This window comes from Mucor velutinosus (genome assembly GCF_035048745.1).
Source record: "Mucor velutinosus strain NIH1002 chromosome Unknown tig00001575, whole genome shotgun sequence".
In the NCBI taxonomy this organism is placed as follows: Eukaryota; Fungi; Mucoromycota; class Mucoromycetes; order Mucorales; family Mucoraceae; genus Mucor; species Mucor velutinosus.
In genome coordinates this window covers 406,316-433,959 of record NW_027041916.1, presented here as the reverse complement: position 1 = coordinate 433,959, position 27,644 = coordinate 406,316, and the positions used below count along the sequence as shown (strand labels likewise).

The 27,644-nt window shown below is 40.7% G+C and overlaps 11 protein-coding genes across 11 annotated transcripts; 6 read left to right on the top strand and 5 right to left on the bottom strand.

The window, feature by feature from the left end:
* Window positions 1-104: 104 nt before the first annotated feature.
* On the bottom strand, window positions 105-721 carry ATC70_013391 (uncharacterized protein; the record flags this gene model as incomplete). The annotated part of the gene is made up of 5 exons (XM_064832555.1): window positions 105-169; window positions 224-365; window positions 419-484; window positions 548-580; window positions 638-721. 5 exons carry the CDS (start codon window positions 719-721, stop codon window positions 105-107), a joined length of 390 nt encoding a protein of 129 aa, XP_064678814.1.
* Window positions 722-880: 159 nt separating this feature from the next.
* On the bottom strand, window positions 881-3,135 carry ATC70_013390 (uncharacterized protein; the record flags this gene model as incomplete). Its single annotated transcript, XM_064832554.1, has 5 exons — window positions 881-1,524; window positions 1,582-2,193; window positions 2,262-2,453; window positions 2,510-2,717; window positions 2,779-3,135. 5 exons carry the CDS (start codon window positions 3,133-3,135, stop codon window positions 881-883), a joined length of 2,013 nt encoding a protein of 670 aa, XP_064678813.1.
* Window positions 3,136-3,404: 269 nt separating this feature from the next.
* On the top strand, window positions 3,405-5,912 carry ATC70_013389 (uncharacterized protein; the record flags this gene model as incomplete). Its single annotated transcript, XM_064832553.1, has 3 exons — window positions 3,405-3,885; window positions 3,969-4,639; window positions 4,695-5,912. 3 exons carry the CDS (start codon window positions 3,405-3,407, stop codon window positions 5,910-5,912), a joined length of 2,370 nt encoding a protein of 789 aa, XP_064678812.1.
* A 190-nt stretch (window positions 5,913-6,102) lies between these two features.
* ATC70_013388 (uncharacterized protein) lies at window positions 6,103-7,464 on the top strand (the record flags this gene model as incomplete). The annotated part of the gene is made up of 3 exons (XM_064832552.1): window positions 6,103-6,550; window positions 6,612-6,856; window positions 6,913-7,464. The coding sequence occupies 3 exons, from the start codon at window positions 6,103-6,105 to the stop codon at window positions 7,462-7,464; spliced, it is 1,245 nt and encodes a 414-aa protein (XP_064678811.1).
* A 1,619-nt stretch (window positions 7,465-9,083) lies between these two features.
* ATC70_013387 (uncharacterized protein) lies at window positions 9,084-13,064 on the top strand (the record flags this gene model as incomplete). Its single annotated transcript, XM_064832551.1, has 1 exon — window positions 9,084-13,064. The coding sequence occupies one exon, from the start codon at window positions 9,084-9,086 to the stop codon at window positions 13,062-13,064; it is 3,981 nt and encodes a 1,326-aa protein (XP_064678810.1).
* Window positions 13,065-15,186: 2,122 nt separating this feature from the next.
* On the top strand, window positions 15,187-16,392 carry ATC70_013386 (uncharacterized protein; the record flags this gene model as incomplete). The annotated part of the gene is made up of 1 exon (XM_064832550.1): window positions 15,187-16,392. One exon carries the CDS (start codon window positions 15,187-15,189, stop codon window positions 16,390-16,392), a length of 1,206 nt encoding a protein of 401 aa, XP_064678809.1.
* A 224-nt stretch (window positions 16,393-16,616) lies between these two features.
* ATC70_013385 (uncharacterized protein) lies at window positions 16,617-18,374 on the top strand (the record flags this gene model as incomplete). Its single annotated transcript, XM_064832549.1, has 4 exons — window positions 16,617-16,911; window positions 16,972-17,060; window positions 17,118-17,610; window positions 17,671-18,374. 4 exons carry the CDS (start codon window positions 16,617-16,619, stop codon window positions 18,372-18,374), a joined length of 1,581 nt encoding a protein of 526 aa, XP_064678808.1.
* Window positions 18,375-19,447: 1,073 nt separating this feature from the next.
* Window positions 19,448-20,389, top strand: ATC70_013384 (uncharacterized protein; the record flags this gene model as incomplete). Its single annotated transcript, XM_064832548.1, has 1 exon — window positions 19,448-20,389. The coding sequence occupies one exon, from the start codon at window positions 19,448-19,450 to the stop codon at window positions 20,387-20,389; it is 942 nt and encodes a 313-aa protein (XP_064678807.1).
* Window positions 20,390-21,182: 793 nt separating this feature from the next.
* Window positions 21,183-22,343, bottom strand: ATC70_013383 (uncharacterized protein; the record flags this gene model as incomplete). The annotated part of the gene is made up of 5 exons (XM_064832547.1): window positions 21,183-21,246; window positions 21,300-21,390; window positions 21,450-21,616; window positions 21,677-22,172; window positions 22,232-22,343. 5 exons carry the CDS (start codon window positions 22,341-22,343, stop codon window positions 21,183-21,185), a joined length of 930 nt encoding a protein of 309 aa, XP_064678806.1.
* Window positions 22,344-24,570: 2,227 nt separating this feature from the next.
* ATC70_013382 (uncharacterized protein) lies at window positions 24,571-25,699 on the bottom strand (the record flags this gene model as incomplete). The annotated part of the gene is made up of 6 exons (XM_064832546.1): window positions 24,571-24,887; window positions 24,944-25,039; window positions 25,111-25,162; window positions 25,220-25,371; window positions 25,432-25,498; window positions 25,553-25,699. The coding sequence occupies 6 exons, from the start codon at window positions 25,697-25,699 to the stop codon at window positions 24,571-24,573; spliced, it is 831 nt and encodes a 276-aa protein (XP_064678805.1).
* A 332-nt stretch (window positions 25,700-26,031) lies between these two features.
* On the bottom strand, window positions 26,032-26,815 carry ATC70_013381 (uncharacterized protein; the record flags this gene model as incomplete). Its single annotated transcript, XM_064832545.1, has 3 exons — window positions 26,032-26,464; window positions 26,543-26,668; window positions 26,739-26,815. 3 exons carry the CDS (start codon window positions 26,813-26,815, stop codon window positions 26,032-26,034), a joined length of 636 nt encoding a protein of 211 aa, XP_064678804.1.
* Between the last annotated feature and the right edge of the window lie 829 nt (window positions 26,816-27,644).

Sequence of the window (27,644 nt, the reverse complement as noted above, 5' to 3'; positions counted from 1 at the left end):
TGATCCATGCGTCAACAAACATCTTGAATTCATCAAAGAGCAAGCGAAACAATGACGGCACCACAAATATGCATGTACATCATCCAACAATGGAGATACCAAGTTTATTTTTTTTCCTCCTTTTCTTCTGTGCGAGAAGACACTAAATCCAAGTTATCATCATAACCGTCTAAAAGGCCTGATGTTAGATCTAGTACAAGATGTCATGTCAGAGCACACTTACGCTTCTTAAAGTCCTTCAATGTCTCCTCTGGTTCAGAAATAGTTTGCATATAATACATTTGATAGAATCCAGAGAATAGCAAACGGTTCTCCTTGTCAATCTCAAAAGACTCGATAATTTCCTCAATCACAGCATCTTCAAACTGATTTCAACGTTAGAAAGGAGTGTAGCACGCATTGGCAAGTTTAACTTTACTGGACGACCATTTGTAGCTGTAGCAAAGTCTTGCAACTCTTTCAAATCCCATTTTCCATCCTTATCCTATCATCAGTAGCAGCATGAGCTTATGCGTGCCTTGGCTTAGCGGCTGATTGAGAGATTTACCTTGTCGAAATTGTCAAAGATGTCTTTGAGGATCTAATGCCAACATGTTAAACTGTGTATTAGCTCACGATCCTTTTGCAGAAACCGAACCTTATCCACTTTGGGCCTTAAATCGCCAGTTTCATCATCAACCATCAAATCGTAGACGATATCTTCTTTTGATTTTTCAGACATGATTCAGAATAAACTGTAAAAATGGATTGCAAAACAAAAAGCTTGATATAGCAAGTAAACACAAGTTGCCTTTTTGAAGTCACGAAGAGCAATCAATTCAAAGGGCAATGGTAAGGCATGGTATATAGTTTAATCATAGTGAATGAGTGAGTTTTTCAATCAAGGTGGAATGCCACCCAGTTTTGCATAGCATGTATCACAGACTCTTTGGTGCTGAGAAGCCAGTACATCCAATGATTCCAAAGGTCCGTTGGGATCTTGTAAGATTTGAGTCGAGCTTAAACGAGCTCTCGACATGGAGCAGCGATCACAGTGGATCAAGCCACAGCAGCGGCAATGATGTCTTCTGACAAGCAGGCCAAATCTTCTTCTACATCCTCTGCACTCTTTTGCTTCTAAATCAGATTCCCAGACATACTGCTTGGGCCCTCTTATGTGCTCTTCAATGTCGCCCTGGTCGTCTTGTTCATGCTGCTGATTGTCCATGCCATGGCCAACGAGATTGACATGGTTAAAGCTTGTGCTTTCGAGTACGCTGTTGGATGCCTGCCACTCGGCATTGGAGGTACTGTTGGCATCACACGTCCAAGGGTTTGTATCGAAATCGCTATTCTCAGGTGCCTCTCTATCATTGAAGCCTAGTTCTCTAGCCAATTCTGCATTGTGCTGCACTGGAAGAGGTGTGATGGGCGTTGACACTGTATGTGCGAGCTGCGTTATCTGTAAATTCAGTGCATCAATCTGAGAAGCGTAGGCTGTGATCAGTGTGTTGGCTTGATGAATTCTAAACTGATTGCCATCATCTATAGGGCAAGGTCAATTACTCACTAGCCTACTACTGCAGAACGAAAGCACCTTACTTTTAATGCCTGCACGAAGTAATTGAACCGCTTCCTCATACGCGCGTAGCTCAATGGTGAGCTGTTGAATAGAAGGTTCCTCATTTACAGCAACTGCAGGGTCCAGCTTGGAATTCTGAACAATGTCCTCTGCCTTGCATAGGTAATCCTCTTCCTCATTTATCGCAGGTGACCCAATATGGCTTCCCTTGAGCAAATCCATTCTTCGCTTCATCACTCGCACCCAGATACGGCGTCTTACCCAACCATAGCCACTGGTAGGTGTAACAGGTGTCCACACATCATCTGGATCATCAAAAAAGCGAGCATATTGCCAGCCAGATGTTGGATCAATGCGGGGGTCGCTGTAGTCAATCTGCCAGTCTGTCAGCCAGAACCAGTCTGATCCATTGCCAGTGCTATTTGGCGGCAGTTGGACTTCTTCTTTTGTACTGGGTCTACCTGAAGGAGAGAGAGACCAAGGACCACGCACATCATGCTTTGTTAGGGACGCAGTGCTAAACTGAGGCTTTGATAATCCCAAATAAGATGACGATCTCTCGTTTTCATGGATGACTACCATAACAGTAACATGGAAATCCAATATATTGTATCGTGAAGCTGATCCATTCCCTTTAATAGAAACACATAAGGATGGGATCAGTCTCATATCGGGCAACAACCATCCTGCCGACGCTTACCCTCTGAACTGTGCTGCATTTGCCACCATGATTTACCCGCTCGATGAAGCATCTCACATATATAAGACTCACCAGCAGCTGCACTTACATCATAGGCTGCTTCGCCAAAGTTATTCTTGATCAAGGGGTTCGCATGTGATTCAACCAATAGGTATTCGACAATTGAAATATAGCCCTTGGACGCAGCATTAACTAGAAAGAACCATTAATATCAAGTCTAGTTTATGTCTCCCATGTTGCCATCTTACTGAGAGGCGTATGTCCCATTTTGCTCTTGACATCCACTCGAGCTCCCTTTTCAATCAGCAAGCGCGTGATGGGTAGGAATCCTCTAGCGCAGGCATTGTGTAGTGCTGTCCATCCGTCTTTGTCTTTTGAATGAATGTTGGCATTCTTAGAGACCAAGTACTTGACAATATGATAATGTCCATTATAAGCTGCTTTCAGGAGAGCCGTCTAATACATATGGACATCAGTTATGAAGAGATCAACTGTCAACACAAGACTCTGACGTTACCTCGCCTTCTCTGTCTTTTGCATCGACGACAGCCGAGTAGTCATCCACCAGATATTTGACGATATTGAAATGGCCTCTGGAAGCAGCAAAGTGCAGAGGTGTCAAACCAGTAGCAGGGTGTGGCTCATTGACAGCTTTTTGAGGTGTTGGTAAGAATGGCAAGATGCTCTTGAGTAGTGTCAGATTGCCACTGGTTGCAATGGAATGCAGCGAGTTGTTTGTAGATACAGTTTTCTGTATGGTGGTATGAGGTAGTGCTACAGGTAGCTTGATAAAGTTGTTGTGAGCATTGCCATAGTATTTATGAGGCTGTCCTGGAATAGGAGGGGTACAGAACTCTAGTATGTTGACTCCCATACTAATGGGTTGTTTTAGATTGAGAGAGAAAGAGGGAGGGAGGGAGGAGGGGAGGGGAAAGCAGCTCGTGTTAGTGTTTGAGTATCAAACTCGGTTACCCAATTTGAGATGTCTGTTTTTATGTCTGCAGTTTATTTTTTTAACGGATCACTTTGTTCCGCTTTAGACACATATAAATCCAAATTAGCAATCCCAAAATAAACCTTTCTCTCTCTCTCTCTCTCTCTCTCTCTCTTTCTTTACTCTTTTTTTTTTTTTATGCCAACACTATGGCCACTTTAAGCAACAATACCACCAACGAGAATCAGCCTTATCCCACCGAATTACCACAGATTCAAGAGGAATATGAAGACGATCATGATATGCTAAAGAAGAAATACGAAAACATGTCGTTTGATGAAATGTCGCAGCGAATGGCAGAGAGCAACCGACAGATTTCAGAGATGCTGAGCTCCACCACATCAGCCTCCTCTGCACACTCTTTGGACGAAGATTTTGAAGTGGAAGAAGAAGAAGAAACAGACCAAGACAGCAAGAAATGGACGACACTCTTCGCTCGTGCTGCTTCCAACGGCGACGTAACAAAAGTCAAGGAAATGTTGTCAGACGACAGCATAAGACAGCACATTGATATCAACGCCAGAGACAATGACGGCACACCACCGCTCATCTACGCTGCTTGCTTTGGCAAGACGGAAATAGTAAAAATCTTGATAGAAGCAGGAGCCCAAATTGATGTGCAAGATAGCTGTAAGTTCTTACCCCTCCCCACTTTCTCCTTTTTGTTACTATCATTGTAGCCATGTTCCACAAATATTAATTACTCTATCTAGTTGGTTGGTCAGCGTTGATGTGGGCCACGAATAATAGTCATGAAGCTCTCGTCAAGATTCTGCTAGAGCATGGCGCTTCGTCTCAGACAAAATCAGCCAAGGGAAGAACCGTGTTCGACTTTATCAACACAGACAACCAGAAAATCATCGAGATTCTAGCCACAAATCCTCGTGATAGCGTATCGTCCACATCGAGCCTATTCTACAGAACCACCAGCAGTGTGTCTTCATCTACATCCAGCACTGAGAATGACTTTTACTACCAATCCACCGTCGAGGGCTTCAACAACTTTATGTCGGAGGAAGCAGAATTACGACAAAAGCTGTTTGAGTCTACCATGCAACTCGATTTCGACGATACAGATTCGATTGAGCACAATCCTGCAGAACAAGACGAGGAAGACGACGACGATGGACAGTTTGACGAAAGCCAGTTTCACTGGGACAAATGCTCTCCTGATCAAATGTTTGTGTTTAACTCGGACGATTTGGACTCGATACTCGACACCATCATCACTCACCTCCAATTGCCACTGGCCAAACAACAGGACATTTGTGTGCCTACCAACATTATCTTTCTCAGCGCTCGGTTTGCTCACTATTTCTCCAGCTTTGAGCTGCTGGAACAAGTGCTGGAAGGTGCATTAAGTCGAATTGGAAAGGCAATCAAGGTAATACTAAAGTGTATCATATAATCTATTTGTATGACATTAACTGGTTTATTAGATCAATGCGCGCAACATTCACGTTTTGGCTTTTTGGATCACCAATTTAACGCAATTGCTATTCTACCTCAAAAAGGATGCTGGCTTGGTTGTGGCTACTGCCGAGCAGCAATTGCGCTTATCCGAATTGATATCAGAAACTTACAACTTGATCATCCAAGACACAACTAAGAGACTCGCCAAAGTACTGTGTCCAGCCATGCTGGATCACGAGGAGATCCCTGGCATGGATCAAGTCGATTTTACAGATGATTGGCATCGCTTCTTTCGAAAGAGCGCAAGACGTTCAGTCATCATTGCTGCTGATGGTGGGGTGGCCGTCTCTACAGTAACGCCTCAGTCCATTACAAGTTTGCTATCGTCCACTCTATTTGTGCTACAATCCTACGACGTTCATCCTATCATCATTATACAAGCCATGGCCCAATTCTTCCACTACATGTCATGTGAGCTGTTCAACCGTATTTTGACTAACAAGAAGCTGCTGTGTCGCTCCAAAGCAATGCAAGTCCGTATGAATTTCTCGCATTTAGAGGACTGGATATCCGTCAATCGACTCCCGAACCATCTGGTTAGCTATCTCAACCCTACAATTCAGCTGCTCCAACTCCTGCAGTGCCTTACGCAACTCGAGGATCTTGTTGATTTCATCAATACCAGCAAAAAATTTGATGCATTGAATGCACCTCAAGTCAAAAGATGCGTAATCTCATATCGATACGAGGTGAATGAGCAACGCATTCCTGAAGAAATTGAAAAATATGCTATGCAATGCGCCGAAGATACTGTCAGACACAAACAAAGAAAGCAATCCATGGACAAAGCAAGAGCCTTGCCAATGTCTCGCACGCAAAGCCAAAAAGTGTCGAGGCGCCAAAGTATGTCTCACTATCTCGGTCTTAGCAAAAGTGGCCCTTCAACACCACTGTCTGAGGAATTACCGCCTATTGTGGACGAACCGTCAGTAGTTCACGAGCACAACGACGACGACGACGACGAGCAAGAAGTGAATGTCCAAGAAACAAAGGACACCAAATTTATGCTGCCATTCTCCATCCCAACCACCGCTCATATGACTTCGTCGCATTGGGATGCTAAATCACCCCACAATCAAGACACCCACACCAATACACATTCTATGATACCAATTATACCAGAAGAATGGATGGACAAATTGGACAAACCACAAGCCCAGCAACAGCAATCTGTAACATTATAAACCTCTTAAATAAAACCCTCTGTATGCTTTCGAATGAAATGTTGCCTGGATCAGTAAACATCATGGTCACAGATGTGACCTCAATTACCATGGTTTAAACAGCCACAAAACTTTTTTTTTCGGTTTTCCACCTTGACATTTAAATTTACAAAAATTTTCTTGTTGACATACCATACATTCAATCAGTAAAATGGTACAAAATCACATTATCGATTCATTGTCTGATCGTCTTATGCACGATGTCCAGATCTTTGACGATTTATTGAAGCTTATACCCGCCAAGTTCTATGTGATGGATAAGAGCGAAGAAGCCAACGGCAAATTCCAGCATAATAAGCGTAAGAAGGCACCCAAGCAAGCTATCAAAGAGGCCACCAAGAAGGCCAAAAAGGCAAAGCTGGATCCTAGCAATGCCAAATCGATAGCAGAAGTGCAACAAGAAAAAGCAAAGCAGCTTGCTGAGCAAGAAGAGAATGAATCTGAAGTCGAATCTGCTGATGAGGACGACGACAATGAGAGCGAGGACGGCGATGATGATGAAGCACCAGAGGAAAAGATGGACATTGATTCAGGTGCATTCAGTGGACTCGATGACAATGAATCAATCACGACTGAATCCACCACCTCCCAAGAACCTGGTAAGACATGATGACATTGGACAACTGTCAGTATGTAAATGTGTTAACACTTTCTCGGCAGTAAACGTTCAACCTATGGAAAAGAGCGATATTACCCAGCTTCGCAATCGCCTCAATGAGCGTATCAACCAACTGCGTCAAAAGCGTAATGCGCCTGGCGCCAATACTGCTAATCCTAGAAGCCGTGAAGACATTCTGGCAGCCAGAAACAAAAAGAAGGAGGACAGAAAGAAGGCAATAAAGGCACAAAAGGAGAAGGGCGGTAAAGCTGCATCCGAGGAGCTTGTCAAATTCGATGATAGAAAGGTACAGTGGGCATCCCATGTTGACATTCGATTCTGTTATTCATGCAATACACGTAGACTCCTGCTGACAAAACCCGTCCCTCTGCTGATTCTATCAAGATGGATGGCGATGTGTTCTTTGGTAAGCTCGCTGTTGGTGCAAAAGATCAAAAGAAGAAAAAGGGACCTTCCGATGCCAAAACACAACTCAAGATGTTAGAAGCAAAGAAGGAGAAGCTTGAAAAGTTAAAGGAGGAGAACAAATCCAAGGCAGATGAGTTGATTGAAAAGGACGAATGGAACAAGGTGATCGCCTTGGCTACCGGTGAGAAGCCCAAGGACGACGCTAAATTATTAAAGAAGACCATCAAGAGACAAGAGAAGCTTAAGACAAAGAGCGGTCAAGAGTGGAATAAGCGTATCGAAAAGGTCAAATACGATGAAAAGAAGCACATCAAGAAGAGAGAGGAGAACATCAAAGCAAAGATTGAGGAAAAGAAGAACAAAAAGAGAGGCATCAAGATGAAGCCTGCTGCCAAGAAGGCTCGTCCTGGTTTTGAAGGTGGTAAACGCAGTAAAGGTGGCAAGGTGACAAAACCTAGTCCTCCCAACAACAAGGGCAAGAAATAAGCACTTCTCTCTTGTAATGTAGTTTTATAATTTTTTCAGCATTTCCTTTATTATTATTTCCCATACAACAACTCACTCCCTCCTACCTCGTTTTCTCTCTTTTTTTTTTGTTTTATTTTACCTACACAAAATATATTATGATGCATTTTTTCTTTTTTTTTTTCGTTTTGATATTTTATCACCAAAGAAAAGTTTTGGAAACAAAATAAAAACCCACATGTGAAATGAAATAGTAGTAGATGGCATTTGGTTTGAAAGATTTGATCTGTCAACTAATTTTTTTGGAGGCACAATTGTATTGAATGATGTTGATCTAAGAAGAGATCTGATCTTTTCAAGTCAAACGAATTGCATAATAGTCTTGATCTGCGCTAGAGGTTTCCATGAGACCACATTGTAAAGTATATGTTTACAGCATCTACTGTACTGGATGCAGTCTATCTATTGCGTCTAAAATGTTTAGCGTGCCTTACAGCCGCCATCACTCACTAATACACTGCATCATTGTGCTATGATACTACGATACAACAGGGCCATTCAACCTAATATCTCCACTCTGAATATTTGGATGTAGCAGCATGCTCTCCATCTAGATTTATGATTGCAGTGTCTTTCCGCCTTTGTATCATAACAAAAACGCGTCTATTGACGAGCAGTTGTATAAGGCACAGTCAACTTTGGCAGATTTCAAGCTTTCATATCGTGATATGTCGACCTTTCTGGGCCACCGGAATGATGCCAAACAACTGTATTCAAGTAGCAGCAACTTCCTGACACCTTTGCTCAACTTTTTGGAGACCCAAAAAAAATGACCAAAAAATCAACCAAAAAGCATGAGGTACCCCTCATGGTTTTCATCCAAAATCAAACGATCGCGTTTTTCACCTTGAAAATGAAGACTTTTGCTAAGGTATGTAATAATTCGAAATGTTTCTCTCGATCTGAAGCAACCTCTGAAACCACTTTTGTGAGGTTTTCATATGCAAAATTTCGACATTTTGACCAAAAATTTCATTTCATATTTTATAAATTACTCAATAAGTTTATTCAAAACATCTACCTTACTTGGCACCATTGTATGCGCCTTGAAAAGTACTCTAAGAAAGATTAAAGAAGCATGAGATGATTATCATATTTGAATTAGTCGAATCTGCAAAAGTATATCAATCGAATCGAAAATTGTCAAGATTTGGCCAATCTGGAAGCAAACTATGTCGTGTAACACCATATCAATGGTATAAAGATCCAAGCATCCACATCAATAAACGTCAGTCTTTCTTCTTCCTACATATTATAGTGGTCCCTTTATTCCTGAACAATACATGGTGAGGCTCCCTAACTGAATTCTCGAACCCGGAAACCACTAGATATATCAAAGGCTCACACTCGACTACACCAAATCACACATATCGCAAGATCACACATATCGCAAGATCACAAAACATCGCTCCAGCACACAGCTGCAATCACCTACTCGCAAACAGGCCCGAACAACAGAACCAAAAAACTACTTCACGCAGCAAGTAAAATTTATCGCATCCCTTCGAAAGGTTTACACCACAACAAACAGTACCTCGTCTATCACATCATCTTATCACACCACCCCACAGTCCGTTAACATGGCCGATTCCAACACCAAGGAGTTCATCCAATACATGAACCTTGAAAAGGTCAAGTCTATTGACATGCCACGGTATGAATTGCATTCTAGCTTACGTACCTACATCAAAGAATTTGAATTACAGGCAAATTTCGTAGGCATTGAAAACATGGATATCTGTACCGTCCAACTAGGTCGCTTCATGCCTCCCGTCATCAAAAACTGGTTACCTACCTTACCTTCCTCAGTCAGACAAAACTGGGCCAACGTAACTGAACAAATGCTGTTACAATTTGGTCGTCCTGCCGACGAGGAATATCGAGAGTTCAAGTCCAATTTGAAGCGATGTCAACAACCCAAGCAGGAGTCCATCAAACTACATAGTGCTAAATGGAAACATTTGCTAAGTCTGCTGCCGGATAATCATATCTCGGATGCTCATCAAATATCTTTATTTACTCAATCGCTACACGACAGAGGATTACGTGCTACATTAACAGCGTATGTAGAACTCGCTAAGGTCACAACGGTGCAAGAAGTTATCACGAAGGCCATCGATTTTGAACACAAGGCTAGGCTCAATGATAATACTGATGAACAAGCACACTTTTCGGGATCCCACACTCAATCCACGATGGATGACCCAATGGAAGTTGATTATGTTAATAGCTCAAACTCGTACAAAGACAAAAGTACTAAAAGACCATTCAGAAATAGCAAAAAGTCATTCAATTCCAAACCTCGTTCACGATTTCCTCCGGATCCTGTACCTCGATTATACAACAAACAAGGACATCCTGTCTGCGGTCACTGCTTCGGCGAACATCGAAATTACGAATGTCCCACACAGGCATCCTCTGTGCATCAGACAGACACTATTGAACACCCAGAGGATGACTCAGGATTAATGGAATTGGGGTCCCCGGTTCCTCTTAATCACATTCGTGCTACTTCCATGCATGCTATTCGAACCACTCAACATGACAGTTTCACTCCCACAACTAAAATCGTCATTGGAGATCACACTATTCATGCATTATGGGACACAGGTTCTGCTATCACTGCCATGGATTATGACACATGCGTTACACTGCAGTTGACAATAGACAACAATCAGATCATCAGTTACACAGACGTGAACAATCGTACAGCACAAACGATGGGTATTACTAAATTGAATCTTTTTGGTTACGAAACGAAATTTCATGGTATACGCGGTTTGGCTCGTCAGGCTATCATCGGCTGGGATTTCATGTGCAGATTTCAGGTCAATATGAATACTAAACTCAAAATGTTCACACTACAAACTGACAATCATCTTATAAACTTACATTACGAGACCACGGCTACGAGGCGTTGTAACATCCAATTAACCGATTCCCAAGATGCTCGGATACAAGATGTATTACAAGAGTTCAAAGAATTATTACGCAAAGACTCGGACAAGCCCTCAGTTACTACCAAAATGGAATTCACCATCGACACGGGAGACCATCCTCCCATTTACATTCGACCAAGACATTACCATCCTGACATACAATCGAAGATCGACGCCAAGCTCTCTGAACTGGAACGCAATGGAATTGTCAGCAAAGTCAACTTCACGGATTGGGGCTTCCCAGTAACAGCGGTCCCTAAGCCAAACGGCTCTCTTCGCATATGCGGAAACTACGTCAAACTAAATGCGATCACAAAGACTATCAAGTATCCGTTTATCAACCTCCATCATGCACTGCAGTCTCTGGGCAACGCAAAATATTTTTCAAAAATAGATCTCCTGTCAGGCTATTTTCAAATTCCCATTGCTGCTGCTGACAAGCCCAAGAGTGCCCTGGTAACACCTAACTCTACATATGTTTTTAACACGATGGCCATGGGGATGAAAAATGCCCCAGCACACTTTCAATTATTAATGGATCAGGTACTCGGGGACATGAGATACAGAACTGCTATCGCTTATCAAGACGACACCATACTGTTCTCTGATACCTTTGACAATCATGTGCTCCAGTTACGCAAACTCCTAACGAGACTGAGGGAAGCCAATTTGACCATCAACATTGAAAAGTGCCAATTTGGGCTAAATCAAATCAATTTCTTAGGTTTCATTGTCTCTGATCAGGGTGTCCATGCTGACATGGATAAAGTTACACCTATCACTAATCTACGGGCTCCCACAAATATAAAAGAGGTTGAAAGGTTACTCGGCATGGCAGGAGTGTATTCCAAGTTTATATCCAAGTATCAAGTAATGGTGGAACCAATTCGACGCTTGAAGATCAAAGATGTACCATTCGCTTGGGAATCCGAACAGGAGCACGCGTTTCAAGAACTCAAAAGGTCTCTCGCTGCATTACCTTACTTGAAACAACCCAATTTCAAACTTCCATTCGAGCTTCATTGCGATGCTGCCACCTCAGCAGGCATTGCTGTCATACTCTGCCAACGGTACGATGACACACCTTACCCTCTCTCCTTCGCATCCCGCAGTGTCACCAAGTTTGAAAAAAACTACTCCATCCGTGAATTGGAAGCTTTAGCCATCATCTTTGGGGTTAAGAAATTTAGAATGTATCTTGAATGCAACCAATTTACCGTATTCACTGACCATTCATCCCTCCAGTGGCTTCTTAATACCGATGCGGACAAACAACCCAGACTTTGGCGATGGTGCCTCTTTCTACAGGCTTATGATTTCAAGGTTATATACATACCTGGAAAGGTGAACCATGCTGCGGATACACTATCTCGTGCTGCGATTCATGCAATTGTCTCTCATCATCCGGACATCGATTGGGCCAAGGAACAAAGACTGGATCCCATGTTACGACCATACTTTAACAACACGAATGTCAAGTACTCCAAGCATAAAGTCGTCGATGGCATACTATACAAGGTAGAAAACAAACAGCACAAGACCATAGCCACAGACATGTACATAATGGTACCTAGCCATCTGGTAGCGAATCTGATCAGCAAACATCATGACTCCAAGTTTGCAGGACATGGCGGTATCGCCAAGACCAAGGCTTCCTTGGTAAAAGCGCACTTGTACTGGACCAACATGACTCATGATATCAATGCCTATATTCAGAAGTGTCAAATTTGTCAAAGAATCAAGGGACATGTTGCTACTAAGCATAATATGACCACTACCCATGGAACAGCTCCGTTCATCAAGGTCGCAATCGACTACTTTGGTCCTCTGCCAACGTCAAGCGCGGGACATCAATACGTGTTGGTGGTTATAGACACATTCACAAAATACGTAGAACTATATCCTACCAGGTCTACAGCATCTCAAGAATTGGCTTCCATCATGTACACTCAGTTTATATTGCGACATGGCGTTCCCAACGAGATCATGTGTGATAACGGAAACAGCCTTGGATCACAATTCACCCAGCAAGTAGCAAGATATGTAGACATCAACATCGTATACACACCGCCGTATCATCCATCATCCAACGGGATAGTGGAACGATTCATGAAAACACTACGAACAATGATTTTATCATACACGGATATCAACCAGATTTCTACAAGATGGAGCAGCAACTTGAGGATAATTCGATTTGTATACAACAATATGTATCACCATTCTATCAAGACGTCCCCATTTGAGTTGGTCCACGGGCGCACAGCACGCACACCATTATCAACGATAATACCAGAGAAATTACCGGATTCATACAATGAACAAGACACCCCGGAATCACACTTCGCGAAACAGTTACAAATCAAGCTTCAAGTTACATTTGAACATGTACACAAACATTTGGAGAAAATATATGATAATCAAAAACTAACACCACAATTTGAAATCAATGACAAAGTATACATTTTCAACAATCGTATTTCCACTCGCAACAATCCAAGAAAACTACAAGTAGATTGGATAGGTCCTTGCACAATACAGAAGGTCCTGTCCACCACAAGATACGATGTAATCAATGATGCCACAGGTCAAAACACAAAAACACCCATGTGTCTTTTCTGAAACCATCTCACTGATCAACTTCTACCTATCATCAAGCTTTTTCCTATATTAGGTTTTTTAACGCGATTTTCATTCATACATTTATATCATAGTCCTTATTTAAATTCTATATCTTATCACAGCGGTGGGATGTCGTGTAACACCATATCAATGGTATAAAGATCCAAGCATCCACATCAATAAACGTCAGTCTTTCTTCTTCCTACATATTATAGTGGTCCCTTTATTCCTGAACAATACAACTATGATTCTGGGTTTGAATTAATTCTGGCTGGTGGGGCTGGTTAATCGTATATGAGCCACCTGGAGACTCAATTTCCATATTATGGTTGTAAAAGTGTCTAGGGACTGAACATTTATTATAATATGATATTGGATGCGAGGCGCTTAATTCATGAACAGCTTTTGACATTTACAATACAGCATCGGCATTTAATTTAAACAAGATCAATCTCTTACATACAGCAACTCGAGAGTAGATGCATATTCAAACAAATCATGTAGTAATCATGCTTAATTATAAAATGCCTGTGCAAAGCTTGCCTGCTTTTATTCTTAAATAACGACTCTAAATTTACAAGAGCTTTCGATAAGATCAAGAAGGAATAGGCGAATGCACGGATATCAATGGAAAAATAAAATAGGCTTCAATGGAAAGCTATCAAGTTTTCAAGAAATAGGGTAGACACAATCAAAATGTATATGTGCTATTAATTATATACATTATTTAATACAAGGGCAAACCATATGCTCAGTTACGAAAGCATGTGTAATGCTGAAAGAAGGTTTAGAATGATCTTGTTCTTTACCCGGCAATAGCATTCCCAATAAAATTTGCGCCGTAAATTTCCAAGAATAGCGCGTACACAATCAAGCACAATACACAGTATTACACAACATATGATATACATTATTGCTTGGATCATCTTACCGCAATCTTATGAATACTGTTATTTATATAGAAACACACAAATCATCATACTAAGCTTGCATGTAAAAAGTGCATGCTTAGCGGGCGTATGTTTCTAAATGTAAGGGTCAATCCAAAAAGGCTCCGAATAACATCTAAACCGTTTCAATTGTATTCTACCAAAAGACAATGTGTCTCCTCAAACTTATTTATAGTACATTAATTGCTCTTTTAAAGGAGGACACAGAGCTTTCATTGTCATGGCCAAGAAAAGAAGGGAGACGCATTCATGGGCTTCTTAAAATATTGATGGATATTCAAGTTTGCTCTAGAAGGTCTTGTTTAACCAACTGATGGCAGCAGTAGTAATAGTAACCAATCTTTGCCACGTGATGATGGCTCTTTGAGTAAGAAAAAGTGGATGTGCTTGATACATTGACGTATGGACACGATAATGACTGTATGTAGTAATTGGAAGCATTCACATGCATTAATATACCATACTATAAGGGCAAGACAATGAGAGCTCAATAAAAAGCAGCACGTTATTATTACTCTTTTAAAGGGGGGGTAATGTATTAGTCATAACGGGAAGGGCCTCTCTCTGACATGCTGAAAGGATTGAATCCACACACAACGACCTAGACCCTTCCCTTTTTCATAATCGAAATGCATGATTATTGCAATACATAGCTATCGGTCTACATGGTGTTGTATCTCTATGAAATTATTTCCTTTTTCTCACATATCGCCCGTCTGATATGATGAATCATATATTAGACACATCTCCCCCACCCCCCCCCTTTTTTTTGGTCCATTCGCTCTCGATATTAATCTGATCCCCTATCAAAAACGAGTTGCATGAACATTTCACTAAAATGGACAAGGATACGAAAGCCCAGGATTTTGAATAAAAGTAGCTGTCATGCGGGATTGGCTGTACATGTCTGTTGCAGCGTGATAGCTTCCAAGAGCATTTGGTGGCATAGCGTGTATTCAAAAAAAAAGACACACCATTAGTTTGTCATTGTCAATAAATAACAAACATGTTGCGTTTTTGGCTTGTAAAATAGTCTTTTTCTGCATATTCTTTGCAAGATCCTTTTCTCCTCTTCTTCTCCTTATATATAAAGGCTGTTCTTGACTTCTCCTTTCACTCTTTCTTTTACATCTCTCTCTCTCTTTCTCTTGGCTTATCTTTACGACTATTTCATGGCAAACACCTTCTCTGCTCTTTCGCTAAAGAGAAATCGCTCTGCCAGTGCTTCATCCAAGAAGGAGTCCAAGCTAAATGCCATTATCAGCAGGCTTGCCAGTTCATTTCAGAGCAACAAAAAGAGAAAGCAGTTCAATGGTAGTAGCATATCAGACACCACGCATCGAAGATCTTCATTGAGCGCCATCATTGACTATTTTCGATCGACAGAAGAGCCAGATGAGCCACATCCATTTGCCAATGACGCATGGTTTGAACAAAACCGGTATAAGCAGCAGAAAAAGACAAACAACGCAAGTCTGATACAAAAGGAGCATACCTCATCACTGCCCATTCACAACACTACTGGCATCCTTATGAAGCGTAACTCGCCCAACGCTTCCTTGTTCAATACAAATCCTCAGATGCCAAGATATCACCACCGACACACACAGAGCACACAGTCTGCCATCACAGCAACCACAAGGAGAAAGAAGGCCAGCCATATTCGACACTATTCGCATGTCTCATGCATTTCTGCTTCCAACATTACTGTGAATTCAGAAGATTTAACGGCCAAAGAATTTGCAGATATCGCAGGAATTAGAATTCTATCTGAAGATGACGACCATGATTTTGAACACGACAATGAATACTCGCTGACGAGGAGAAAAATATGTACATTTTGTGGCGATGAAGAAAACGACATTCCATCCTTGATCATCACTTCGAGTAGAATCACCAGAAATAGCGACAATAACAATGTACATAACAGGAGCGAAATCATGATGGACGATGACGACGAGGACGACGATGTAGAAGAGTACAGTGCCAGCATGTTTGAGCAAGAGCCCCAGATTTGGGATCAGGATTTCTGGCAGAGACCAGGTGAGGAGGAGGTATCCGAGATATCACGATCACCAGCCAAGCCAACACCACCTACATCCAGCAACAGCACCATAGAGCCACCACCCATTTTGCATGAATTAAAACGCAATAGTCAGTACAACATGGCTTTAAATCAGGACACTTTTATCAAGAAGGGTAGATTTGAGATCCACCTCAACAGTGCAACATCGAGTAATATGATTGAGTCAATTGCAGCTGCACCCAAAATCCAGAGACCTGATGCATCATCATCGTCTGCAGTGGTCGAATGGAAGCGTAAATCAAAGCATACTACTACTAATACCAACCCATTGAAACATCAAGTCACTGCATAGCGAAGATTCCTATCCTGAAATGATTGACTCATGATAAAACTATCCATAAAATGCCCAATGTAACCAATAAAAGTAACTGGATCTGACTGAGTCATTTGGAATAAGAAGCGTTGCGATGTAGCCAATGGCTTTTGACAATTGAAACGCAGTTGAACATATAAAGACAGGATAGAAAACCCAATTGTATACCGACATCTTCCATCTTTCTCTTCTCTTTCATTACAATGAGATTCTCAACTACCACCAACACTTCCCCTGCTCTCAATACGGGCAATGAGCCTGAAGCTCCTGAACATCCTGACTATTTGCGCATGATCTTGACAGCTCGTGTCTATGACATTGTAAAAGAAACTCCACTCCAAGAAGCTGTTAACCTTAATGCAAAAATCGGGTCCAAGATCTACCTCAAGCGTGAGGATTTGCAGCCTGTATTTTCTTTCAAGATTCGCGGTGCTTACAATCGTTTGGCTCACCTGACGGACGAGGAAAAGAAGCGAGGTGTCATTGCTTGCTCTGCTGGTTTGTATTTTTTTCTCGATTTTTAGCGTTGATTCATTGGATCTAAAATCCCATTGATAGGTAATCATGCTCAGGGGGTTGCCATCTCAGCTCAGAAACTAGGCATCAAGGCCAAGATTGTTATGCCTGTGCCCACTCCTGCCATTAAAGTAAGTTAGTTGTAATGACATTGGACTCAGCCAAAGCCTGACATGTGGATTGTACAGTGGCGAAATGTAGCAAGACTTGGTGCTGAGGTCGTTTTGTTTGGAAATGATTTTGACGAGGCCAAGAAGGAGTGCGCTAGACTGACTGCTGAAGAGGGCCTGCTGGATATTCCCCCCTTTGACGATCCTTACGTAATTGCTGGCCAGGGCACCATTGGTATGGAAATCCTGAGACAACATGATGTAAGTAAGATCTCTACCATCTTCATCCCCATCGGCGGTGGTGGTTTGATCGCCGGTATCGGTAGCTATGTCAAGCGCATTGCTCCTCACATCAAAATCATTGGCGTGGAAACGCATGACGCTTGTGCCATGAAGCAAAGTTTGAAGGCCGGAGACCGTGTGTTGCTCAATGAAGTGGGTCTATTTGCTGATGGTGCTGCTGTACGTATGGTTGGTAAAGAAAACTATCGTTTGGTCACTAGCTTCATTGACGATGTTGTGCTTGTGAATAATGACGAAGTGTGTGCTGCTATCAAGGACGTATTCGAAGGTAAATCATGCTATTGCCATGGTGCGTAGTTTCCGTTTCTAACCAAATTTTGCTCCATAGATACTCGATCTGTCTGTGAGCCTACAGGTGCTCTTGCGTTAGCTGCTATCAAGAAATACCTCCACGCTCATCCCGAAGCTAAAGATGATGTCCATGTAGCCATTGTTTCTGGCGCCAATGTCAACTTTGATCGTCTTCGATTTATTGCCGAAAGAGCCGAATTGGGTGAAAAGACGGAGGCTTTCTGTACAGTTATCATTCCCGAGAGACCAGGCAGCTTTATGAAGATGATGAGTAAAGTGCACCCCCGTGCTGTTACCGAGTTTTCGTATCGCTTCTCGGATCCTAATGAAGCTCACATTTACATCTCATTCAAGGTCAAGAATCTGGAGACTGAGGTCAAGGAAATCTTGGACGGATGGAGTGCAGAGGGGTTTCGTGGTATTGATGTGAGCGACAATGAGCTGGCCAAATGTCATGCGCGTTATATGGTCGGTGGTAGTCGACCTGTCAATGAACGTGTGTTCAGATTCATATTCCCTGAACGTCCCGGCGCATTGACCCGATTCTTGGAAGGATTAGATTCTACTTGGAATGTTTCCTTGTTCCATTACCGTAACCATGGCGACGACATGGGTAAAGTCTTCTTGGGTGTTCAAGTGCCTCCTGAGGAATCAGAGCAGTTCAACGAGTATCTGGTGAGACTTGGCTATCAATACATTGAAGAGACAGACAATGTGGTATATAAATCATTTTTGGGTTAGACAAAAAAAAAAAAAAAAAAGATATACCTCTGTAGAAAATTGAATGCATTTTAAAAATGTTGTAAATAGAAAATAATAAATCATTCCATCGCTGTCTCGGCATCCTTCAATGAACCTCTGTAGTCATCATACCGAGTAAATATTGCAGTAAAGTAGCGAGCTTTCGCAGCACCAAATGGAGTTGGGGTGAAATTGAGTGGCATTGAGGAATATCGAGAGTGGTAAAGGAGACTATTCACAATCATTGAGTATATCTATCTGAACATATAAAGTTTACATAGTCGTTCCATCTGCTGCATCGTTTCATGATAGTATTACATAGGAAGAACGTTGTGTCGCTTTTCAATTTGGTTCTCATATGGCTGGCGATGATCTGATGCGGCTCAGTATTGATCAAGACTATTTGACATTTGCGATGGAATGAAATGCTTTTATAATGGGTGTATAAAAGAGGCAGTATAGGTGCTGCACATTTATTTTATTCTCGTCATCTTGTCAAGATAGTCATTCTTGCACGTCAAGAGAGGCAATATGCTCCTTCTTGACTGTGCGCCAAACTGTACAATTAATGCCGAGAGCTCTTGAATTTTGCATTGGATCCATCTTTGGTCTTTGTACGAAATCATATGATGGATTGGAACACAAGCGTCTTGTTGGACATACCACTCGAGTAGTATTAGCTACTATTTTGCCAAGGATAAAGGCAGTGATGAGTAGTTCAAATCCTATTCCTTCAAAGATAAGTAAAGAATAGAAATGGACCATTCGCGCGTAGATCAAAATGCTTGGCTTTTATACACATATCCATAGCTTTTGGTGGGGCTTCGCGAGATGATTGGATATCCAGACAAGAATAGCATCATTAAGCTCGAATTAAGCTGAGCCCCTGTTTTGCCCTCTTTCCTTTTGGAGCTGTACTCGTTTAATTTATACTCAAGAGTATAAATAGATCATCTTTGAAGCAACCCCGATATTTGTTTATATATTATCAATTTTTTCTTCTCTCTCTTTTTCCTTTTTTTTTTTTTTTTTTTTTTCTTCTTACTTTTCTTGAACATTTTTGCTTTCATCAAATGAGTGTTAACAGACTTGCCGAGCTTCAAAGAGATCCCCGCAACAACAGCGGCAATCCTGGCCAAAATGCAGGTAATCCAGGTGGTGGATATGAGATGCGTCCGCTTTTGTCTACTACTGGCGATATCACTTCTGTCCAAGGATTTCTTGACGAAGTGTCTCATGTAAAGGAAAGTATCTCCCAAATCAACTACAATGTCAACACCATCCGATCCTACCAGTCAAGCATGCTTCAAACTGCTGATGCTGGAGAGCTTGCAAGAAACAGACAGCAGGTGGATAACCTCACCAGTGAGACTCAAAACATCATGACACACGTGAAACAAAAGCTCAAGGAAATCGAGCCTACTGCCCGACACACTGATTTAGCCATGAGAAAGAACGCCTTCAGCTCTGTGACAAAATCTTTTATGGATGCCATTGAAAAGCATCGTCGAGTCGCACTGGAATTTCAAAAGGAAGAGGGACAACAGCTGGAAAGACAAATCAAGATTGCAAACCCCAATGCCACACCTCAAGAAATTCAACAAGCTATTGCCAGTGCAGAGCAAGGTGGAGGAGCTGTGTTTGCTCAACAATTGCTTCAATCTGTCAGCGGTGAATATAGACGTCAAGGTGCTCAAAATACTCTAGATGCAGTACAAGAGCGTCATGAGGACATCAAGCGTTTAGCCAAAAGTGTTCAAGAATTGTCTGTGCTCTTTGAGGAGATGCAGCAAATGTTGGAAGCTCAGTCCAAGGTGCTGGATACAATTGAACAAAGTGCATACGAAACCACTGGTAATTTGGAGCAAGGTGTTCAATACGTCGAAAAGGCAAAGACGTCTGCCAAGGCTACTCGTAGAAAGAAGTGGATCTGTTTTGGTATTTTCATTGTTATTCTCATCATTATTGCCATTGTCTTGGGTGTCACTCTCGCTCCCAAGAGCAGCTCTTCCTAAAGCAGCCCTATTCTAATCAACCCTACCCTTCTCCAATGTAATGTTTTTTATTTTTCTTATACCTTTGTAGTATCTCACACACACACGCACACACACACACACGATCTCACGATCTCTTTTGAAAATCCATAATAAATCAACTCTTTCTTCGCCATCAATGTGTGATTTGATTAGAGTAGTACGGATCAATAAGTACATCGAGATCTGCTCCTTAATTTTCATGTTAATGGAACAAAAACAAGGCTTAGTTGTCATACTCCGTCCATGCATCCGCACATGGTACCTCGGTTTTTGTTGTTTTTCGAATAAAAACTTTATTATGAATTAAAAAAAAAAAAAAAGTGGGAGTTGTGGAGAGCATATAAATAAAGGGCGATAAAACTTATCATAAAAGAGATTAAAATGATACATAGTTTTTTCTATGGTTCTAAAAGAACACAAGAACACTATTACATAATAAGATTTGATAGGGGAAACAGGAGAAGGGGGAGGGAGGTAACTTCTTCAAATGAAGAAATTGTCTAAATGTTGGTTTGAATGGTCTCTTTTGAGTGCGTGGTATTTTTTTTTTTTTTTTTTTTTTTGCGTGGTTTTTTGTGTGCTTTGGGTTGAAAAGGTGTATTTAAAGTGGGTATACAAGTATTAATAAGAGAAAATGCCAAAAAAAGGGTGAAATGACTTCTATAGATTGTGTGTGTGTGTGTGTGTGCGAGAGAGAAATAACAGGGTATTATGTGTTGGTATTATATATAGTATATATAAATGCGAGAGAAGAAGAAATTTGACTCTTAATTTACATGTTTCCAATAGAATACATGTTTTCAAGGGCTTGCTTTTGTAATACACCTTGTTGGAAGCTATAAAGAGCGTGAGTTGATGTGATCATATAACAGAATGGCGTGAAAATTACCTTCTGAGCTGCTCATTCTCTTGAACAAGACGCTCGAGTTCAGCCAATATAGTCATTTGGGTAGATTTCAAGTGTTGGATGTGTTGGACAGCTAGGTTGATTTGGCGGTGAATAACAGAAAATCATACACTGTATAGCTAAGCTACTTACTTCTGTGCAACAATGTAACTTTGCTCATCTTCTTGTTCAAACAAGCAGGTAATTCTGTGCGCAAATCCTCAAAACCATCCTTGATTTGAGCTCTACGTTTTTGCTCGGATTGGATGTGGATTTGGCGTCTCAATTCAGTAACGGTAGATGTGGAGTCTTGTTGTTGTCTGAATAACGGCAGTCAGTAAACATGAAAACAGGTTTTGCTAGATCAGGGGCACACTTACTCAACTTTTTGCTTGCGGGCAGGACGTCTTTCTTCATCATCATCTTCCTCGGAGGAAGAAGAGGAGGAGGAAGAGGAGAATTGCTGTTGTTGTTGGCCTTTATCTTCATCTGATCTACTGCGCTTCTTGCTGTTACTGTTGTTACTGTTGGAGGCAGATTGTTCAAATGATTCCTTGGAGTATTGAAGGAATTCAGGATAAAAGGACTCAGGCAATGCTGAAGCCTTTGCAATCGTTTCATTCAAGTAGGCTGTAGCGGCGGCGGAACTGGCGCTGCTAGTGGAATGAATAGTTGAACTAGAAGAAGATTGTACTAGTTGAGGTGGTACTTGAGGATGGTGATAAACAGGTTGGGTTACAGAAAATCCAGACATTAAGGAATCTGGGCTTCCGGGACCATGTTGTGCCATGTAAGATGGGCTGGTGATGAAAGGCTCATTACCATACATGACGCTATTAGGTGAAGCAGAGGGAGATGTAGCATAAAATGGTGACACTGTGAAGATAATGATGTGAGTGAGTGCATATACGCTAGATAACGATGCCATTTATTACCAGGATACATCAAACTAGCTTGTTGCTCAAGGTCTACTTTAGACATGTATTGTTGCTGATGAGATACGGGGCACTCATGAAGATATTCGGAAGACCAGTGGAGCTTGTTCATTTTGTTGATAAAAGAAGGTATGATTTAAAGGATTGGTATGGGGTCAGATAAGTGAATGTGGATGGGTGTAAGATGTAGAGTATTACTACGGCTTTGTTAGTTTGCTTGTTTAAATAAGAAAAAAGAGAAAACAAAAGAGAGATGAGATTACAGCAATGGAATCCTTCCCCTTTATAAATGTTAAGGTTGAAGGCGAGATTAGCTTGGAATGAAAAAAAAAAAAAAAAAAAAAAAAAAAAAAAAAAAAAAGTGCTACTGTTTGCTTACTAGAGTTGCTTCGCGTCAAAATACGATCTATAAACTAACCTGAACCAATGGATACTGAGGCACTGTATTCGTTTGTTTTTTCTCATGCACCGATAATGTATTGTCCTACATGTTCAATTGCTTTTGTACGAGGAGGGGATCTCCTCTCTCTTTGGCCTCCTTTGGGAGTTTGAATTGGGTTCATCAATATCCGACCGGAATCAATTCCATTTTATAGGTAAAATGGACATGTAGAATAGCGTTGCTAGCGTAATCGCATCGCTTGTGCCTTTCAACATGGTGAATGCTCGAAAAGACGCTGATGGATAGCACGACTACACAAGAAAGGAGCCAAGGAAAACTGACATGAGCATTATATATTCCCACACCAACACCCTTTTCTCTTCTATTTATCCCACCTTCCGTGATATGATGAAAGTTTCAATCTCTATTATATTGTGTAGCAAAGAGGGGATCAATGTTGAGATACCGCATTTAAAATGTCCCAATCTCTTGTACCTGCTGTGGAGCACTACAGGTTATCTGGTGTGCGATATCTTGCATCCACTGATAAAGGAAATGATCCGCTCCATGTCAAATCAACCACATTGGCGAGGGGCCAGCACATATTTCAGGGATCCTTCTGAACCCATTGTGCCCGTACTTTTTGGATTCTATATGCCGTTTCCTGTCGAAAAAAATAACCTAAAGGTAACCTCATTTTTTTTTTCTTGTCCAACATAAATAACACAAATTTTGATCCATATCTCTCTTGCAAACTATTTCATTTGGCTTTGAAATTTTTTGGCAGTGAAAAACGTACGACAACCTGTTGAACAGTGTAAACTTTATATAATACAACAGCAAACCTTATTCCTGCTGTTCACTCTAAACCTGGCTGCTTGGCTGCAAGAGCATGTTGTTTTCTTCATGTTGTTCGTAGATGCTGTTACTATAAATGTTATTGCTATTGTATGACATTTAAGCTTTTTAATATTAAATGGTTTTTTTAGCATCATATGACCTTTCTTTATCATTACAACATGATGGAGAGCATTGCTGATTTTAGAGTTGAATTATCAAAGTTCAATCATTCATGTTGTGTACTCTTCAAGGTTTATCCTTCAGAAAAATTTTATAACATCACTAGAATGCTTCACTCTCTTTTCTTCCCAATGCAAGCTCTAAATATCTACTATCAGCTAGACTTGCTTTTCAGCCTTCAATTTGAAGCACTTTCCTCTTCCATTCCCCTCTATTTTTCGCGCTTGTTGTTACAAGAGGGGTATTTGTGAGTGTAACATTACACCTGAATATACAAAAATGACGTGCACTCCAACGGCTAAGATAACCAGGGAAATCAAGGGGTTATTTTAGGCATTTGAGACGCTTGAAGTGAATTATCAGCCCTTTTAATTCTGAATCCATAGCATGGACAGAGCTACACACATAATAGAAGGATTCCAGTTCGACGTATACAGATATTCAAATTCATTTGCATTTCATGTTGTGTTACTAGAGGAATCTGTATTAGCTTTCTTTTTCTCGGAACGCCTAAAATGAGAAAACATTTGAGAAGGAATTAAGCACTGTATCTTGAGACAATCCACTGGGTCCTTTAGCAATGAATATTTTGTGAGTCTGTGCTTCTGCGATATATCTCACATACCAACTATGAGGTGCTATGCCATTTTATCGTGGATCGTAAATATATTTAGATTTGATTCTAAGCTTTTTTTCAATAATAGCTTCTACTGTAGATGGCATAGGCATGTAGCAAGCGCGGATGCAAGCGTTGGTCCCTCTTCTATTGCACTCGGAGTTGAACATTGCTAAACGGGACCTGTTCAAATGCACAGGAAATGAAGATGGATGAATAGAATTACATGTCCAAGAGAATGTAATACGGATTTTCACATGTAACAGAGGATGAGAACAAGTTTTTATTGCTTTTCTATTTAAATGATATGATGTTTTCACATTACCAGGCCTTGGTGTATTTCTCGCCCGTTTCTAATAAGCCTACAGCCATCTGCAATGCATTTTCAATCTTTTGATTTAGAATGCCACCACGCTGTTCTTGTTTCTTTTTACTGCTGCTATCTTTGTCCTCCAGTAATTGTCTCTGTTTTGATTCAGCATTGATAATGATAGGCAGCTGTAGCAGTACTTTGCATATTGTGATCGACAGTTGCATTCGTCGCCATAAACTGAAATAAGACAGTGTTCGTAATTCATGCTGTAGTTCATATAATTTCATCAGCTCAAATTGTACGACTTTGTAGTATTGATGTGTTGCTATGCGTGAACATGTTAAACAGCATGTAACTTGCGATAAACAAATAATACTTTACATTGAAATAGTTCACGCATTTTTCGAAAACCTAATTCAATTTGGAGAATAGCGTCCTCTGTGATATGCATGCCAGGATTTGTTTCATTTAGAGCATCTACACACAGTTGTTGTACAATTGTCAGATGATCTACTGTAGATGTTATATATGTATATAAGCGTATTTACGTATAAATGCTCTCATGGTTTGAAACTCTCCATCCAGCATTTCATTAAAAAGCTATTGAATCAAAGGTGATGAATAAAACAGTCGATCAGATCTAAATTTCATATTTACTTGATGCAATACTCGCTGTAGCGTATCGTTAGGGTTATCATCATCTGAAGAAACAAATGAAGAAGATGTGGTTGATGTGCCTTTGTGTTTCGATACATCATACAGTAGTTTGGATGACGGATTACTAAGAGTTTCATAAGCTATAGAAAGAACTAAGTGAGAGAGGATTTAGATTTCTTTTCTTTCCGAATGCCACAAAAGCATGTTTTTACTCTGAAAGCTTTCTGTTGCTCGAGGGTAAGATGGTACAAATTTATCTGGATGACACACTCTGCTTCTCTACACTCAAAACATCAATACATCTGTCTACAAGATCAATGCATTTGTTTTTACTCTGATGTAAGCTCGTCTGATTTCCTCCGTTGGCGCATCTTTCTTGATTCCAAGCACACGATAATAATCAGGCGCAGATAAAATTTCGTCCACAAATCTGTATTTTTCCTCTTTCTGTGGTTGTTGATTTGTATTGATGAATGGCATTTCAAGCTTGATAAATAGAGAAATTGAAAGAAAACGAAAAAGAAAAAAAAAGGCAGAGAGAGAGAGAGAGAGAGAGAGAGAGAGAAAGGAGAAAGGAAGAATGGGGTAGGGGTCAATCATAGAACAAGAAAAAAAAAAAAAAAAAAAAAAAAGAACCTGTTATTTGATATCTTCAATACAGACAAGCAAGGCTTTTTTTTAACATGTGAAAATTGATAGCTTTGTTTATTGTCATGCTGATAATCCTCAAAAAGATTAAGACTTACTTCATATGATAAATGATAGATTTATTTGATATTTCTTTTTCTCTGGACAAACTACTATGAAGCAACTTAGATCTTTTGCATAGCAGCAACATCAACGGATTGAACGTAGTCTTCCAAATCAGTGATAGCATCACACAAATCATCCATCATAACCTTATCATCCTCAACAACACAGTTGATTTGGAGCTTCTTGATACCGTAACCAATGGCAACGAGTTGAGAACCACCCCAGAGGAGACCGTCCATGGCAATAGCTCTGACAGCAGCGGTCAATTCCTCCATGTTGGTCTCATCATCCCAAGGCTTAACTTCAAGAGTAACAGTGGTCTTAGCAATGGTCTTGGGCTTGTTAGCCTTCTTGGCGTTATATTCAGCAATACGTTGAGCCTTGATCTTCTCGGCTTCCTCATCAACTTCCTCGTCATCGGAACCAAAGAGATCAATATCATCTTCATCTTCCTCAGCAGCGGCAGCGGCAGCGGGGGCAGCAGCGGCTTCCCTAAAGTTTCATCATGTCAACACAAATGATCCTGAACATTTACAATCAAAACGCGCGCGTTTCATGTGTGTAACTTACTTGGTGATCAAACCTTGGACAGCAGCAATGTGAGCATACCATCTGGCCAAGTGAGGGTAGGCCTCAGCAGAGGGACCTTCAGTCAAGGCATTGAAAACAGACTTATCAGCTTCGGAGGCTTCGACACTATTAAATGCAGACAATACACAATTAGCCTTTATAATCAAATCATCTCGTAAAATGCTCAAGTATTTACCCCTTAACGTAGGAAACGTTTTCAAAGTAGTTATCGAGGATCTTATAGGCCAAAGGAGCTTCAAGAGTGAAAGACATGTTGTATCAAAATTTAATGGGAAGGAGAGAGAAAAAAAAATCCTTCAATTACTGTAGTATCCCTTTTGTGTATGGAAAAAAAATTCGTAAAAAAAAAAAAAACTTTTCTGTCACGGAATCAAAAGACAATTAGCTCAAATATAAAATTTCACAAGCCACACTACTTGTGGATCACAAATGAACAGCCTTTCAAGTTGATTTTCTCAAGCACGTTTAACATTTACGGCTCACGAATCAAGACGAAAATGTACTGAGGATGTTTAGCTGTATCATACTACTCTACCATGTATGCCTTTGTAGATAAGAAGAATAGATACAATGAATCGCGATAATATGTTGATCTGAATCGATGGATATTGGCATCCACATTGATAAGCATCACCGCCTGATTTGAAGCTGCAGTAGACGCTTAAACAGCTGGAACTCAGCCAAAAGCGATACAAGTCTTTTCGTTCTTTTGACGTATACTTCTTACTGCTCTACATGTCTGGCTATATCGTTATTTTTCCAAAAAGTGCTTGAATACACGTTTGATTTGAGAAACTCGATACTTAAAAGCTATCGGCTGGGTTTGAATTTCGAAAGTGAATTTCTGTTCCAAATTTCTTTACAAAGTCTTCGATGCAGAATTACTTGAAAAGTTGATAGCAAAAGCAATCTAGTAAGCTAATTAATTTCTGTAGTGCTCAAAATTCTGCATCGAATGGTATTAATTACAAAGCAACAAATTTAATTCTCAGTGAATAAAACTTGATGAAGTAAAATAGCTGTTTTTGGACCAAAAGTACCTATTTATCAAAGCAAAATTAAAATAAATGTTGCTATCTGA